The sequence below is a fragment of the Haliotis rufescens genome, unplaced genomic scaffold, assembly GCF_023055435.1.
Source record: "Haliotis rufescens isolate VD_foot unplaced genomic scaffold, xgHalRufe1.0.p SCAF_12, whole genome shotgun sequence".
Lineage (NCBI taxonomy): Eukaryota > Metazoa > Mollusca > Gastropoda > Lepetellida > Haliotidae > Haliotis > Haliotis rufescens.
In genome coordinates this window covers 24,897,493-24,915,554 of record NW_025963802.1, presented here as the reverse complement: position 1 = coordinate 24,915,554, position 18,062 = coordinate 24,897,493, and the positions used below count along the sequence as shown (strand labels likewise).

Here is an 18,062-nt window from a genome sequence, read left to right as displayed (position 1 = left end):
CCTGGTCAGCTCCTGTGTGTCTGTTTACTAAAAAGGATGGCAGTATTCATTTCTGTATTGATTTTAGAAAGCTGAATTCCGTAACTTTACGAGATGCTTATCCGCTACCTCGGATTGATGATACACTTGAGAATCTTAGTGGGGCTCAATGGTTCAGTACTTTGGACCTTGCTAGTGGATACTGGCAGGTAGAAATGGATAAAAAGGACAAATTAAAAACAGCTTTCACCACTCATTTTGGGCTTTTTCACTTTAACATGATGCCATTTGGACTTACAAATGCCCCGGCTACGTTCGAAAGACTAATGGACAGAGTACTCGGTACACTCAAGTGGAAAAGATGTTTGTGCTATTTGGATGACATTATTGTCTTTGGGTCAGATTTTGCCGGAGCATTAGAAAATCTTAGACTGGTGTTTACACAATTGAAATTAGCCAAATTGAAATTAAAACCACAAAAATGTGTGCTTTTTCAAAAAGAAGTAGCTTTTTGGGGGCATGTCGTATCCAAGGATGGTATCCAATGTAACACTGAGAAAACAAAAGCCATTGAATCATGGCCAAGACCTGTAAATAGGTCTGAGGTTCGTAGTTTCTTAGGGTTAGTTGGTTACTATCGTCATTTCGTCCAGGACTTTGCAAACATTGCTGCGCCACTCACAAGGTTGATCCGGAAACATGTTCGATTTAAGTGGGATGAGGATTGTGAACATGCTTTTCAAAAGCTGAAACAAAACTTGGTTACTGCTCCCATACTAGCTTTCCCCCAAGATGAAGGTCAGTTCGTGTTAGATACCGATGCCAGTGCTTATGGCATTGGAGCTGTGTTGTCACAGGTTCAAATTGATGGACAAGAAAGGGTACTTGCATATGCTAGTAAAACTCTGAATCAGGCTCAACAAAACTATTGTACCACTAAGCGTGAACTTCTGACCGTTGTCACTTTCTTAAAGCAATTTAGACATTTCCTATATGGACGTAGGTTCTTGCTTAGAACTGATCATGCGCCACTCATCTGGCTTAAAAATTTCAAAGATCCAGAGGGAATGCTAGCACGTTGGTTAAGTGTCATTGAGACTTACAGTATGGATATTCAGTATAGGTCTGGTACAAAGCATAATGCGTTATCAAGGAAACCAACTCGAAAATGTAAAAACACAACTTGTATTGACTGCAGGGAGGAATCCTCTGCTGTGTTCTCTGATTCAGCCGGATCTGATCAGTCTGTTTTAAATTTGGAGGTACAAGTTGGGAGGCATGATCGGGAAACCCAGACGATCAATCCTATTGTAATACCTACAAGTAGGAATATAGGCAATTCTGAAAACACATCTAATTGGCTACCCGTTTGGACTAAAGACGAGTTACTCAAAATGCAGCAAGACGATCCTAGTATCGGTCCTATTCTGAATAGATTAAAGGCATCAGCTGACAAACCATTAAAAACTGACATAGTTGATCTGAACTCTGACGCCAAGTGTCTTTGGGGTCAGTGGGATTCACTCACACTTCAAAATCAATTACTGTATAGGAAAAGTTCTTTGCATGTAGGTGGAGAGCTTTTGCAACTTATTGCACCAGAAGCTATCAGGGAAGAAGTTTTCAGTCATTTACATACTAAACGTACAGCAGGACATTTTGGCAGAGATAAAACTCAGCAGTCAATCAAACGTAGATTCTATTGGCCAGGCATGTCCGATTCAATTCGTCGCTGGTGTAAATTATGCCAGTATTGTGCACGTTGCAAACCAGGTCAAGGAAAGGGAAAGTCCTCACTGAAACAATTTAAAATTCGTGCTCCCATGGAGTGTATGGCAGTGGATATTTTGGGTCCTTTTCCGATAACTAGGAATGGAAATGACTACATCATAGTCTTGGGTGATTACTACACTAAATGGAAAGAGGCTTTTGCTGTTCCAAATCACAAAGCTATTACCGTTGCTGACAAGTTAGTGACTGAGGTATTTTGTAGATTTGGTTGTCCTCGACAACTCCACACGGATCAAGGCCGTGAGTTTGAATCTACCTTGTTTACTGAGGTTTGTAGACTGTTGAGTATAACTAAAACCCGTACTACACCATATCATCCTCAGTCAGATGGTCTTGTTGAACGCTTTAATAGGACTCTTCGGCAAATGCTTTCTATTTATACGCACCAAGAACCATTAGATTGGGATGACCACTTACCATACCTCCTAATGGCCTACCGAGCTAGTGTTCATTCAAGTACTCACTGCTCTCCAAATCTACTTATGTTAGGGCGGGAAATTCAACTTCCTTTGGATGTCATGGTGGGAAGTCCGCCAAATGTCACTCCAGATTTATGTCCAGTAGCATATGTAGAATGGTTGCGCAGAGTCATGCAGGAAAATTTTGAATTTGCAAATGAGCATTTAGGAAACGCAGCTAAAACCCAGAAACGAAACTATGACATTAATCTCAAACATAGGGAATTTGAAGTAGGCTCGCAAGTCTGGCGGTGGTATCCCCCAACAGCTGGGCGGAAGCTTGGCTTGGGTTGGACTGGACCTTATTTTGTTCGGGAGAAAGTATCTCCTCTCGCCTACAAAATACAGAGAGATAATAAAACAACCTGCATCATTGTTCATGTTGATCACTTAAAACCCCTGGAAGTTGATGAGTCTGCCAGTGTTGCAAAGGAATCTGAAACAGAATCTGTTAGTGAATTAAATAATGAATATGGGGTGGATTCTTTAGGTGATTTAATAGATAATATGGGATCTAGTCCACCTGCTTCCGCAACACCTGTTTGGACTAGAAGGGGAAGAATTGTGAAACCTCGAGACCGTTATTCTCCCTAGGAAACCTGATTATGTTTTTAATTGCACAGACCCTGAGGGTAGAACCATAGGCATTTTTATTTTGTTTGTTAAAGAAATGGAGATAGAAATAGAAGTAGATGCGATGGAAAGAAGGGAATTCGAACTGAAGACGTTGAGGCAGGACTGGGAAAAAGGGGGGGTGAAGTGCCCTGTCACGGGATGTGACAACGCACACTATCCCCGCTTTGGCCGCTTACTGGACCACTGGGCCCGTTTCCATAATAAATATGTAACTTTATCCCGATGCGATCAATGTGGGAAACTGTACAAAAAGAGAACTCATGCCAAGGCCCATGTAAAGATACATCGGCCGGTGGCCAGCATCACCTCGGAGGAGAGGCCAAACCATGAATATAGGGACCCTGAGGATGTTTTGCCCCCTAGGCCCCCTAGACACGACACCCAGATCCATGAAGAGGAGCAGCTTCAAGCTCAAGAAGAAAGACGCCGGTGGCCTTCCCGACGGTGCAGTCGGGAGGAACAAGACCTCAGCGACTTGAAATATTTGTTCATTGATGCCGATTCTGAGTAAACCCTCAGTGTTTTGATTTCTATTCATTAATTTGTTGTAATTACACAAATGATTTTGTTTATTCAGTTAGTCAGTCAACCTATTAAAAAGGGGAATATTTTGGAATATTTGTTTTAATGATCCGAAATTTTAGACAAAGTAAGAGTTACTTTGTTCTTAGGGGGGAGGAATGTAGAAATATTGAAATTTCCTCTGATTATGTAGGATAGATGGTAGCATTTACGTGGTTAATAGCTCCTTACCCATATGTAGTTCGCTTGGGACAGCACGTTTCAGATCTTGCCCCACGTGCGGGCACGTGTGTTTGTCGGCTGCATGCCTATTTAGTGTTTACAGTCGTGGGTCGTATGGTAAGAGCGCTCCGATTGGTTGGTGACAGACTGGATTAGCCAGTGGCTGCACCGTTTAGACGTGTTGACCCAGGGGTTACGTGTCCTTGCGAGTATATAAGAGATAGGCGCGAATGCTCTCATTGTCTTGCATGATCGGGAAGATCATTACAGGTGAGGGAGACCACACCAAATTACCGTGTTCGGAGGATGAACAATTCCACAATCCCTAGTGGTTTTAGGCAATAAAGATCTAAATTATGTGGCAACTTTAGAATTACTGGGTAAATTGTTAGAAAGCTGGGTTGGACGGGTGGATTTAAGCAGGAAATAATGTCAGCTATGTGATGTAGCTACATAGACCAATTGTGTTTGGAGGTTTGAAAGGGTGGTTTGTTTTCATAGACTGTGTCAAGGATGTTGTAGGGATTAAAGTGGGTTAGTGAGGGGTTTGCTTTAGGCTGCTTTTGAGTTTTATTTTGAGGGTATAAGTAGGATTTTTGATTAGGATTGATTGATTGATTGATTGATTTGTAATTGTTGTTGAGTTCGTATTTATATTTTGATACAGTTGGTTTTTTTCGTTTTGTTTATTTTTCTGTAATAAACTGTTGAAACTTGATTATATTTTGTTGTGAATCACCTCCCTACATCCAACGAACTGAGGTTGTAAAGGACAGACAGAGGGACCATAGACACTTTATTTTAGTATTTTCGGCATTAATATCTTCAGAGAAAAAGAAACACAACGCAAAGTCATGGTGTCTTAAAGTGCCCAAAGCCTGTCCTGTTACATTTGTTTGCCTGCTTTTGTTAGGTCGTTGGAGCTTTTTCAGTATTTGGTTTATTAATTTAGGTCACTTTTTGGTATTTTTGTTTTGGAGGGCTTGTAGTCCACTAAGGGAGTCGGTGAGAATTAGGATTTTTGGGTTGTTTTTAGATTGTTGGTTATGCAGGGCTGAGGCCATGCCCATAAGTTCGGCCATGAATATAGATTGGTTGTTAGGGAGTCGGTAAGATTGTGCGGATATAACTGGTTGTGTGGTATGGACTCCGAAGCCTGTGTGGTTGGAGGTCGGGTCTGAAGATCCGTCAGTGTATATGTGACACCAATTTGGCCAATTTTCGTGTATGTATGCAAGTGTGGTGGTTTTAGCTATGTTTGGGTCGGTTTGTTTATTTATTTGGTTAGCTAGCGTTGTGTCTATTTGGGGTATTTTGAGTTTAGGGGTGAAGATATTTGATTTTTTGCAGTTTTGTTTAAGATTTTGAGTTTGGTGTTCATTGAGGTAGTTAGTTATTCTTTGGGATATTGGGGTGAGTAAGGGGTGTTTGCGAGCTAGAGCTTGGTTTCTTGGGCTAATGTTTTGGTTAAATAGGTTTTGGATGAGAGGGTTTGTTTGGGACGCGGCCCAGAAATTAAGGCTTAGATGTTCCCTGCGTAGATTTAGTGGCATTTCTCCTGTAAGGGCCTGAAGTGAAGTGTTTAGTTTAGGGGATAAGCCCTCGAATAGGTCATTTATCATTATATTGAAGAGGGTTGGGCTGAGGATGCTGCCCTGGGGAGTGCCATTTTCTAGGGGACACTGGTCCGATAGCGTATGGTCTATACCCACGGTAATTTTGCGATTGTTTAGGAAATCTTGGATGAAGTTTATTATTTGGCCTTTTAGTCCTATTTTTTTTAGTTTTTGTATTAGCCCGTGGTGCCATACCATATCGAAAGCTTTAGAGAAGTCGAGAAATATGCCTATGGTGTATTGCTTGTTTAGCTGTCCTGTTTTTATATCCTGTTCTAGTCGGGCAAGGTTATCGAGAGTTGATCGGCCAGGAATGAAGCCGCTTTGGTCGGGGTTTATGATGTTGTTTTGGTCTAGGTAGTGCTGTAGCCTAGCCTATTTTTAGTCATAAGTTCCATTATTTTGCAGAGATTTGAGGTTAGGGAGATGGGCCTATAGGAGTTTGCCTGATCTGCTGGTTTATTTGGTTTAGGTATTGGGATTACTAGAGCTTCCTTCCATGAGGATGGGACCTGTCCGTTTAGGTAGACTAGGTTGTATAGTTTAAGTAAAGTTTGGAGTAGTTTGGTAGGTAAGTGTTTGGTTATTTGGTAAGAGGTGAGGTCTAGGCCAGGGGCTGTTCCATTTTTTCTATTGTTTAGTACGTGATTTAGTTCTTCTATGGTGTAAGGTTGATTTATTTCTAGGTTGTCTTGTCTGTTTTCTTTGGAGAATTTGGTTTCTTTATTTAGTTTATCTTGTTTATTTCTTACTGAAGTTACTGTTGCTACTAACTTTAGAGAAGTGTTTGGCTAGGTTGTTGGCCTTTTGGGTGGGGTTAGTTGAGTTGTTTATATTGGGGCTTTTTTTGTGCCGTTTGATGCCTCGGATGGCGTGAATTTTGCGCCACACCTTCCTAGCGTCGGTGTGGTGGTTTAGCTCCTCACAGAATTTTTTCCAGTTTTTGGTTTTAGCAGTTTTTACTAGGTTTTGGACTTGGTGGTTAAGTTCATGAGCTGTTTTGAGATGAGAGGGGTCTCGTTTAGCTCTGTTGAAAGCTGATTTGCGTTTTAGTCTAGTTAGCTCTATTTCCTCATTCCACCAAGGGACAGTGGGTTTTCCTGGGTTGGATGATTTGAAGGGGATTGCGGATTTGTCTGCGTTGATTATGAAGTTAGTTAGGTTTTGACAGAATGTTTCGGGGTCTGTTGTTTCTAAATCGTTTAGATTAGCTTTCGTTGCATAATTCTTGGAATTGGTCCCAGTTGGCGTTTTTGTACTGAAATTTAGGTTCCTGTTTAGGGGTTTGATTTGGTATTTTTATATTTCCTAGGGTTATATTTATGGGAAAGTGGTCGCTGCCTAGAGGTACTGGGTGGACGTCCCACATCAGACTTTGTGCTAAGTCTGGCGTACATATTGTTAAGTCGATAGCCGACATGGTGTGGTGGATTTTGTCGTATCTAGTTGGTTGGTTATTGTTTAATAGTATTAGGTCATTTTTTTCGATCCACTCTGATATTAGTTGTCCATGGTTGTCTAGTTTATCTGCAATGCCCCAGGTAGGATGATGGGCATTGAAGTCTCCTAGGAAGATGGTTGATTTATTTCCTAATTGGTAAAGGATATCTAGGTCTGTATCTTTAATTGGTTTTAGTGTTGAGTGATAGATGTTAATGATTTTTATTTTTTGGTTATTGATGGTGACTTGGATTCCATTAGCTTCTAGATTAGGAGTGTTTACTTTAACTTCCTCGTAGTTAATATCCTCTCTAACGTAGATGATTAGACCTCCTCCTGTTCTGCCTGGGATGGTTTTGGACCTGTCGGTTCTTACTGCGTTATAATTTGGTAGGTTGAATTTAGTTTTATGTGAGAATTTGGTTTCTTGAATACAAGCTACATGGGGACCTTTATCTATTTTGAATTTAGCTTTAAGTTCAGAACCATGGCCGGCGAGGCCATTGGCATTCCATTGAAAAATGTTTAGGCCTTCCATTGGGAAACTGGGTGGATTTATGTTTGGTTTAGGCTTGGTTTAGGTATTTACTTTAGTAGGTTATTATGGTTGCTGCTGAAACGGTCGAAAGAGGTGGTGACGAGTTTAAGTTTATGTGCTACACCAAAGAAGGCTTTGGAGCTGGCTTCTGGATTGGACTGCTTTAACATGTAAGCTAGTAGGAGGACTAAGTTGTTTAGTTTTTTGCTTGCTACGTTTTGGGTGAGTTTTTTTCTATAGCTTTTGGTTTTTGGGGCTGACAAGGTAAGATCGTTTATTTCCTCTGAGGATGTGTACTCGTCCTCTTCGGTTAAGTTATCTTTAGTTTGGTCACTCTCTTCGGTGGTGGGTTGCACGCTGGGTTTGGGTGAGAGAGTCTGAGTGGTTTCTGTAGTTTCCCTGTTGACTGGGTGTTCGGGGGGTGCCTGTAGGTTTTGGAGTGTTGTTGCCCTTGTGGCTGTGATGGCTAGTGTTTGTGCTGGTTGTGTGGTGGTCGTTGTGCGTTGGGTTTTGCTTGCTGGTGTAGATGTGGTAATTGTGGGGTGAGAGGCGGGGAGGGTGAGAGTGTGAGTTTGTGGGATGTGTGGGGTGTTTGTTTCATTTGCGATGTATGCGTCTCGCTGATTTTGGTCCCATACGGAGATTGGGTATACTGTTTTGCGTGCGTTAGTGTTGTTGTTTGGGGGTGGTGTTGGTAGTAGTTGTTTGCATGCTTTCGGTGTGGGTTTTTTGGTTTGGATTTTGGCTGTGTTTATGTCTATATGTCTGTTGGCCTGTTGGGTGAGTGATAGTCTGTGGGGGCATTGGTTGGAGAGTGATGAGTGTTTTATGGATTTGCAATGGATGCACCAGGGTGTGCATATGCCTGGACTGTCCGTTTGGACACAGTTTTTGCATTTAGTTTTTTTGAAAGTACATTGGTTAGCGGTGTGATTATATTGTAGGCAATTGGAACATTGCTTTACTTGCTTGATGTATGGTTTGACCTCTAAGTTATGGTTAGCGCCGAAAGTGATATGTTTGGGGGCTTCAGGGTGTTTAGCTGTTTTTTTTAAGTTTATTATTACAATAGGTGTGGGGGTGGTTTTCCCGTTTCTGTTTGATTTAATCCTGCGGAGGCTAGTTATTTGTGGTTGGGTTTGGATAGTGTTAGCTTCTTGGGCGTATATGTCGAGGTCCTCGTCGGTTTCCCTTGGGTGCACTCGAATAACTCCCCTAGTGTATATTTGCCAGTTAGGTTTAGAGCTATTTACGGTGAATTGGAATATTTGTTTAATTTTAGTTGCAGCTATGTAGAATTCCTGATTTGGGAAGATTATCTGATATCCTTTGAAGCTACGTTTGATGTTTAGGTAATTGATTTTTTGTTGCCTTAGCCACATGCCTATTTTATTTATGGTTAGTGTTGGAGCTAGTTGTACAGAGGGGGTGGCCGAAAAAAAGTAGAGGGCCCACGTGGTGATGAGGGCTGCGGGTGAGAGGGTGTGTGAGGTAGGTGATGCTGATGGGTCTAGTTTGCGTTTTTTTTAGTTGCATGCTTGGGGAGGTGGGGTGCTGGGTTGGGTTTCCATGTAGGAGGCTTGAGGGTCTTCATCGCCGTAGCCTGTGGGAATGAGTGTGGTTGTTGCCCTGTCGGAGGTGTTGTGCGCCTCCGCAGGTGTAGGGGATGTAATGCCAGAGATTTCGCTTATCTCGATTTGTCTTTGGTCTGCCATACTGGGATTTGGTGTATAGGATGTGTGTTTGAGTTGTGGTGTTTGAGGTGAGGGGTTGTGGATGGAGTGTTTTGGAAGGGGTGAGTAGTGTTTGCGGTGTTTTGGTTGTTTTGGGTTTGTGAGTTGTTTAAAGCTTTAAGAGATTAATTAGAGGGCTTGTGTTTTAATTTGAAGTGTTTGAGTTTGTTTAGGTGGGCTTTGTGAGGTTAGTTTTAGGTTCTCTGCTAGAACTTGGCTACAGTATGTATTTAACAAAAGTTTGCTCAATAAAAAGGAATGTGATTGGTTGATACACGATTGGTTGTGTCCTATGCTAAATGGATGGCTAGACAGAGGGGAATACTTAATCCTGTTAATCCTGTTGGACTGGCACTAATCTTGTTGACATATTTACTGGATGCTTTGAAAGAGATTAGGGTGTCACTATAGATGAGCTTGTGTGGGGGCTAATCCTTAATGCCCTATAGACGAGCTTGTATGGGGGCCAATCCTTAATGCACTATAGACGAGCTTGTATGGGGGCTAATCCTTAATGAGTCTTAATTGAAGTAATGTTATTCTAATATACCCCGGTAGGTGATGACAGATATACTTAAATAAAATAGTTCCAGGTAATCTATAAGACTATGTAGACATATCCTTTGTCTGGGAGATGGGATCTTGACAACTTAGCTAGGCTAGCATTTATCTAAAAGCTTCAAATCAATTCACTATGTAGACGTAACTCTTATTTTATTGAATAGTATGTCTAGAAGATGTGCTCCCATTACCTTAGGCTAGCAACTATCTAAAAAGCTATAACTGAAACTACTGATATTTTATATATACATTTTACCTGATGATAAATATTACTTGCTAAACTATAATTATATGAAATGATGTATAAATATTACACCATGATAACTCATAAAAGCACTTGATGTGGATCTAATTATTATAGGATAACTTAGTATAAATGTTATCCCATGATAGTTCTAAGAATACTACCTCTATTACATCCAAAGTACTCCTACCCACTTCCCCATTTCATCTACCTTAGGGGGGAAAAAAGTGATATTATGACTTGGGTAGTTACAAGACTACATGGCGACAGCTAATTGTGTTATTGACCGTGAAGAGGACGTCAGTTGAAAATCTGAAAATTTTAGTTAGTGTGATTTAAACCAAAATACAGGCTTTCCCCCCCCCCCCCCGGGATCCCACTCACCGTACCCACAATTTGCCATTTTGTCTGTTCCTCGAGATACTGTCTCGGAGGCATTTTTAAGAGTTTGCTCAGCTAAATTGCATTGTGATTGTAAGTTCCCATATAGGCGCACATACATGTACTTTGACTTCTGTGTGCATTTGCATCAGTGCTGTTCATGTATGATGTGAAATTTTATTGTGATTAGATGTTGCATTCAAATGTAGTTCCACAGTATCATGAATGAACACCTCAACGACAGCTACACCTAAATCATTAGTTCCCTTACTTTTTGTCAGTAGTATATACTCCAGGGTTTTTTGTGTGTTATTTTATATTTTGACTGTCGCATTTTAACCACATTGAAAGTTAAAACTTCTTATGGATGTATCACTTATAGATTTGGTGAGTAATAGTGCATTAATGATAATGATTTTAATTATATTTATATATTTTTATATATATAAGTTTAAGGTAATAATTTACCATATATGTTGATGAATTTATGTTTTATGCAGAGAAAAGCACAAAAAATGCATATATTGGTGGAAAAGGCATCCAAAAGATACAATTATCAAACATTCAATTAGCTTTCTAAAATATTCATATAATGACCAAGTCATGTTAATAAGTTCTTACTTATACGGGGCGGTCGGGTAGCCTAGTGGTTAAAGCGTTCGCTCGTCACGCCGAAGACCCGGGTTCGATTCCCGACATGGGTACAATGTGTGAAGCCCATTTCTGGTGTCCCCCGCCGTGATATTGCTGGAATATTGCTAAAAGCGGCGTAAAACCATACTCACTCACTCACTCTTACTTATACACTAAATAGTAAGGGAGATATTGGCCAAAAAGGAACTGTACTCAATATGAGCTGATGCACAGTCTACGGTACTCCACTGATTCGAAGCATATGTACTAGCGGATATGGAGCAGCAGATAAAGCACTGTAATCATTGAGTTGTACTTTCTGTCTTATTATCAGATGGATGTTCAGTGGTACAAGTGCTATCACTGTAAAAGTGCTGACAGTACTGCTCAACTTCATGCTGTACAGCTTCCCATTGGGTGTACCGGTAGCTGTAACTGAAAAAATATCTTGATACAAAATCCCAGAACCCCCCTGAATATCAAATGGTTGGTCACTAAATGGCTCTGTGACTGCGTGTCGTACCCCAACGACAGTCTGCTCCTTCATCAATTATTTACAGAAAGCCATCATATAGCTGGAATATTGCTGAGTGCAGCAGAGCCAGAAGCAAATCAATCCAATGAAAAGTAATTTTATTGATAATTGTCATTTGTTTGTTTCCCAGGAACAAAGTTGGTCATGCTGACAGATGGTAGGAGAACAAGAAGATTGTCCCTGAACATTTGGAAGATTACCGATGACTACAGTACATACCGTCCAAGAAATATTGTCATATTTGTGTCCGATCAGGTGCCATTTTTAGAAAGACACTGAATAATTAATAGTGATTCACATCATAAATTATGTTTTGTACCATTAGAAATAAAGTAATGAAGTATTGTGATCATTCTTTCTGTCTTAAAATTAAAGCCAGAATCATTTTTATTCTTACGAAGACAAAAACTATATTTTATCTGAGATAGAAATCCTGTATTTAAGTAATCATTACACTATAAAATCGACAGATTTTCAACACAGGGCTCCTTCACTCTCAACTATACATCATCAGTAAAAGTATCTTGTAACCCATGCCTCATGCGCATGTGTGAGGTGGAAAAACCTCACTTCTATTCTGTTTGTGCTAGTGTCAAGAACTACCGGGTAAACATTTTCCTGAGCTGTCATAGCACATTAGTTTGGAAGTTGTCATACCATAATTGTATCTTCAATGTAACATATTCTAATAAGACTAGATAGTTATTATCCTACGCTACACATGAAGAGGATTAATATATATTTACCTTATACACATTGTTACTATGTGCTAACATGTTGTGGGCCTCAGATGGTGTCTCCTTTGTCAGATGTGTGGACAATTTAAGATCACTGCAAAGCTTCACTAGTCCTGCTGGATATGCTGATCTAAGTACTGTCACCATCACACATGCAGGCTGAAAAAGCTTCCCCATGAGGTCTTAAGGGGGAGCAAGTGTCATGGCCAGGTGAAATGTAGCAGAGAGACACCATGGTAGATAATGTCACCACGGCTTAAGAACCATGTCATGTCCATGTCAAGTCGAGTCTCCTTATAGTTGTTGCTTTGTTTTCATTCAATCAACACATTCCCAATATTGGGACTTACAGAACTGGTTTCTGAGAGGGATATATCAAGTCTTCCCACCTTTTTGGGGTATTCAGACAGATCCTGGTCAGTGTGATACATTGTCTTCGTGATAGCATTGTTAAATGCAGGAAGAATCACTCACTATATGTAGATGTTGAGCAGATTAACTTGGTTACAGTCCTTATGTTCGGCAGCCCACAGAGTCTCAACCAGTGATAATTTTTGTCCAACATCTACATTGAGGCATACAGGTCTGCTCTCACCTCAGTTCTCCAACACAATGGACTACCTATAGGAGATCATCCCATCCTCAACGGACTCTTGTCTCTTTCTTTTGGAGGATGTCAAGACTCCATGGACATTCCCAAAATGGATCCTGTCATTTTGCTCTTTTAGAAGAACTGTATGAACCTTTGCAATAAGTGACATTGTTGCAATAGACCATGGAAACAGCATTCTACCTGCCATGAACACAGCAGCTGGAGTATCAGAGTTCCATGCTCTTCAAGTCTCAGCCCTCACACATGCAGAGGATTGGAATTCAAAGTTCTAAGGCAAGAACAAGTTCACACCTCTGGGACCTCACAGACATAACACGATCCATGGACTCAAAGAGGCCTGGAGTTGCCTGAGTGACATCTCTGTCCTGGTCGTGTGCTTCAATTTCACTTAAAATTGTCTGAAGTTAACAAAGAAAAAATTTATTGAATTTGTTTTTGGTTTTCTTGTCTCAAAATGCAGAAGACTGTTCTCCAGAGTATTACTAGTTGTCAGAGGCCATCGGTCCTTTTGGTATATTCTGACTATGATGTAATTGAGGTTTTGAATTCATAAGAATTATTAAACAATAGTTTATCATTGTTAATAATTCAGAGAATGCTAACTCTATTACATCAGGAGTAATCCCACGGATCTCAGCATCAAGATGGAAGATTTTTTATTTTTTGCCTCATGCATCCTCAGATGTTTAGGAAGAGAGATACTATTTGTATCTCAACTGGACATGAATAGTTGACAGTGAATGGGACTTTTGAAAATCTGAAGATTTTATAGACAGCTGAAATACAGGATTTATAGCTATGATGTATTTGAGGTAGTATTCTCTGCTATTAACAATAAAACAATGATATTGTTTGATGTTTCTTGCTTGAATGATTTTCCTGTTGATTTGAGAACATGTTGAGTTTACTAAGAAAGAATCAGTGGTCCATGTAACATAATAATTTGGGATATTATTTTCCCTCAAACTGACTCTTTAATTAAACATTGGAACACAACCCCTTTGTGTTGGTGTTTCAAATTAGCACACACAAAATAAAAAGAGTACCTTTCAAATCAGAATCATATGTTTTTCTATTTTTGTCATCAGAAGCACCTGTCATGCAAACTTCACATAGTTTTTTTTTTCCCTTGATGTCTTAATGTCAAAACCAAAGATTACGTATACTCTTCAAAAAAGGAAATGCGAAGTCAGATTTGTGTGAGGTAGGAAAATACATTTATACGAGGAATCGTACAAGGTAATGAGCCAAAATGTTGTGGAGAGAACACTTGGTGATTGCAGTCATCTCAGTTAACGGTACATAGGAAAACTCCAAGGTGAAGGTCAGCTACCGTCAATAACGCATATGTCCCCCGTTGGAATCGATAGCGGCCTGACATTTCCTGCCCATGGAAGAGTGGGTGAGTATGGTTTTACACCGCTTTTAGCAATATTCCAGCAATATCACGGCGGGGGACACCAGAAATGGGCTTCACACATTGTACCCATGTCGGGAATCAAACCCTGGTCTTCGGCGTGACGAGCGAACGCTTTAACCACTAGGCTACCCGACTGCCCCGCCCATTGAAGAAACGAGTATGCATAACATTCAGGGGAATGGTAGCCCACTCGACCTTCAACGCAAAAGCAAACTGCTGCAACGTCCCATCTTCCCGAGGAAAGGGAGTTAACTGACTATAGAAGCCCAGTTCCACCCTTGCCAAACTTGGCTGGTATTATGGAGTTACATTTTGGCCGAACAAACGAGTCTATGCATAGTCCAATCAAAATCGCACATCGAAATGGAAATCCAGTTAGTAAACTATCATGCAGATTTCGGTTGATTGCAGGATTTGCAAAGCATGTGCACCGCCAACTCGTTGTCAACTGATATTTTCCAAGTCTTTCCACGTTTTTAATCAAGGGGCTCACGTGATTTGATGCACTTCGCGAGATAAGACCCGTGTTATCACAATAATCCTAGTTAGTCAAGGTTTGAAACTGGACTTTTACAGTCAGTTAACTCCCTTGCCTCAGGAAGATGCAAAGTTGTGGTTGATGTCGGCATAGCAGTCTAACCAATTCATCCCACAGATGCTCTATCGAGTTCAAATCCAGGGAGGGTAAGGGGAGAACATTAACATTGTTGTTGTGTAGACAGGCTCTTGTGATCCGTGCTGTATGCAGTCAAGCGTTGTCCTGTTGGAATACACTGTTACCGTTGGCTGCAATTGGGAGGAAGTGTGGTAGGAGAATTTTGTTGATGTATCGTTGAGGCGTAAGATTGCCCTGGATATGGACCAAACCTGTCCTGCCATGATGAGAGATAGCCGCCAACATCATAACGCTACCAGAACCATACCTGTCCACTCCCAGTATGCAGTTTCTGGCGTAACGTTCTCTCCGATGTCTGTAGTACCGTGCTCTTCCATCCCCTCGACGGATGAGAAATCTTGATTTATCGCTGAACCAGACATCTCTCCATCGCTGTTGAGGCCATACCCTGTGTTGCTGATGATGTTGTCGACTCAATATGACACGTCTAACAGGACACCTTGCTCATAGACCTGTTGCTCTTAAGGGGCCGTCACACCATGACGTTCTGGTCAACGTTCTCTGAGCGTTCTAGAATGAGGATGAGACATCTGGCGTGTGATTAACGTGTGCCTAACGCATGACTAGCGTGTGTCTAATGCACGAGAAGCGTGTAACAGCGACCAAGTAAGATACCCCTGAAAACCATTAGCGTGTGCTAACGTGCCACTGGCGCGCGACGAACGATTTGTCAACGTTAGATGAGCGTGTTGAGCGTGTGACTAACGTGTGAATAACGACAGAATAGCGTCTTGCTGGCGTGTTTGACTTTAGTCACACGCTGCGTGCGCTAGGGGACCGTTCAGCAGTCGTTGACAGGTCGCCAGTGAGTCGTTCAATGCAAAGCAAACGATTAGTAACAACCAAGTAACGCTAGAGTAACCACTGACTAACGATAGCCGAACGCGTGCAACGCTCGGCGAACATTAGTAAAACGTTCCACGAACGTTCTTAAACGTTCTTCAGCGTTTAAAATTAAACGTTGAAGAACGCTGGTCTCAGTGAGAACTTTTGTGCATGTTCAAAACTTTTTTTCCGGACCAGCGTTCTCCGCCGATTCCCGGCGATCACCGACGTTCACTAGCGTTCACACAACGCTCTTCTGGCGCTATCCCAGCGACCATGGGCGACTACCAACGTTTACTCAAACGTCATAGAACGCTGACCAGAACGTCATGGTGTGACGGCCCCATTAAACAGTTTTGTACAGTCTGGTAGAAGATTCCGCGCAGTCTGGGTATTTGAGATGCGGTTGAGGTTGTTGTGGTCGTCCTTTCACGTTGGTGGCGCAGTCGGATGTAGCGATCTTGGGCGGGGATGGTTACTCTTGGTCGTCCCGGATTGGCCGATCACGTGTTTACCCATGCTGTTAAAACTGATGCCAAAGCCTTGTAATGGTGCTGGGCGCTACATTGAAAATCCTGGCTACAGCTGATCGGTATTCCCCAGCCTGCAAGCAGCCTATGACATTTTTTCTTTGCACTTCTGTTAAACTTGGCATGTTGTTGAACTGTCTCTGTTCGATTGACGCAGATGCCAGGCAATCAAAAACTGTGCACTTTAATACTGTTCTTAGTGCCGCTGCACGTGCACTGCGTGCAGCTCCATGGCCCTTTTGTTTATGTACTGTTTGTTTGTTTGTGTGTTTTTCCGAATCGTACGTATTTCTGACTAATGGTTTGCATGTCCTTTTTGCGATCATTTTGATGCGGGAAATTTGTCACTGATACTATGACACATTAAACCTCTTCATTTTCACCTCTAATTTTGCTTTTATGGCCAAAAATATCCGTATTGCGCTTCTTTTTTTGAAGAGCATATTACAGACATGACTGCTCCCCTTCGTCTTGTGTTTTGAGTGTTACTTTTGGCATATCTTTACTCTATAGTTTGTTTGCAAAGAGTTGTTTCTGTCTTCTATTAGATAGCTTTTGTTATAGTTTTATGGGTTTTTCATTATTTTCAAACAGTGTTATTTCATAAAATAGATAGTGAGTATTGTGTTAAATGTTTAATGTACACATTGAGTAATCCCCAAGGTCTGCTTTGACAAAGTCAGTGTGAGATTATATTTTGCGTCTTGGCTGATGTCAATCCTTCTGTTAGCACAGAACTAAAAACTCTACTTCTAAAGCTGTTGAACATATTTATGTCATTTTCACATAGCATGTTCTTCAGGTCACTGACTACAACAGAGTTATATTAAGCTTATAAAACAGTAATTGAGATTAATTAATGTACATTTTTAGTAATTGCATGGCATAATTCAAAATATTTTCAAATTTAATATATATACTCAACAACAAAAGTTCCTGTGACACCAATATTTTAGTGTATTTTTCAAACAAGAAAAGTTTGGTTTTCAATATTGTAGTACATGTATGGAATCAAGTCACAAAAACGCAACTGCTACAGAAAAGCATGCATTCCTTCCAAAAGTTGACTTTTATGCAAGCCCCATGCATTTCACTACCTAAGAAAGGGTATAAAAACATGTGCTTTAACGGGATTCCGTATGCTTTGTTTAGCATCGTGCTGACAACAACCACCCAGAAAAACAACAAAATTACGCAATTATTCAACATTACAAAATGCCACGCCTGTCCGAAAATGAGCGTCTGCGAGCCATTGGTATGCTCGAAGCAGGATGGAGTCAAAGTGATGTTGCAAGACAATTTAACGTCCACAAGAACAGCATTTGGTGTTTATGGCATCCTTGGCAACAGACGAAAGCAGTCAGAGACCATCCTCGGAGTGACAGGCCACGCGTAACCAATAATCGACAAGACAACTGGATTCGAACAACACCCGAAATCGATTCCAGTTAGCAACATTGACTGCAAGAAGCATCCCTGGCCTTCGATGAATATCGTCACAAACCGTACGTCGTCGCCTCAGATGTGCAGGGATTGTCGCCAGAAGACCCGCCAGACGTCCCATTTTGACAGGAAACCACGGTCAAGCACGTCTACAGTGGTGCAGACAGCATCTACGCTGGACGGCCATGCAGTGAGGGCAAGTTCTATTTACTGACGAGTCTCATTTTCACCTCAGCCACAGCGATGCTCCAGCAGATATGGACAGATATCCCAAAGGACTTTGTGCGACGCCTGGTCCATTCCATGAGATGAAGATGTGTTGCTTGCATCGCAACCAGAGGTGGACACACACGCTACTGATTTTATGAAATCACGCATTTTCTGAAGTCAATATGGCAAATTAAACCATTTGAACACTTACAGGAGTCTTTTATCTGTTGCAAACCGAAATTGTTTCAGATTTGGTAAAAAAACATAACTTTGCATTCAATCTTATTCAGTGTCACAGGAACTTTTGTTGTTTAGTATA

At 41.1% G+C, this 18,062-nt stretch overlaps 1 protein-coding gene across 7 annotated transcripts in view; it reads left to right on the top strand.

Annotated features, from left to right (window-relative positions):
* Positions 1 to 11,638, top strand: part of LOC124113358 (prominin-1-like) — a 589,013-nt gene extending 577,375 nt beyond the window's left edge. For all 7 annotated transcript variants that reach the window (XM_046473653.2, XM_046473656.2, XM_048393445.1 and 4 more), the window contains one exon: positions 11,420 to 11,638. In XM_046473653.2, the coding sequence (XP_046329609.2) occupies positions 11,420 to 11,450 (31 nt within the window). In that variant the 3' untranslated portion in view covers positions 11,451 to 11,638. The remainder of the gene's footprint in view (positions 1 to 11,419) is intronic.
* The last annotated feature ends 6,424 nt before the right edge of the window (positions 11,639 to 18,062 follow it).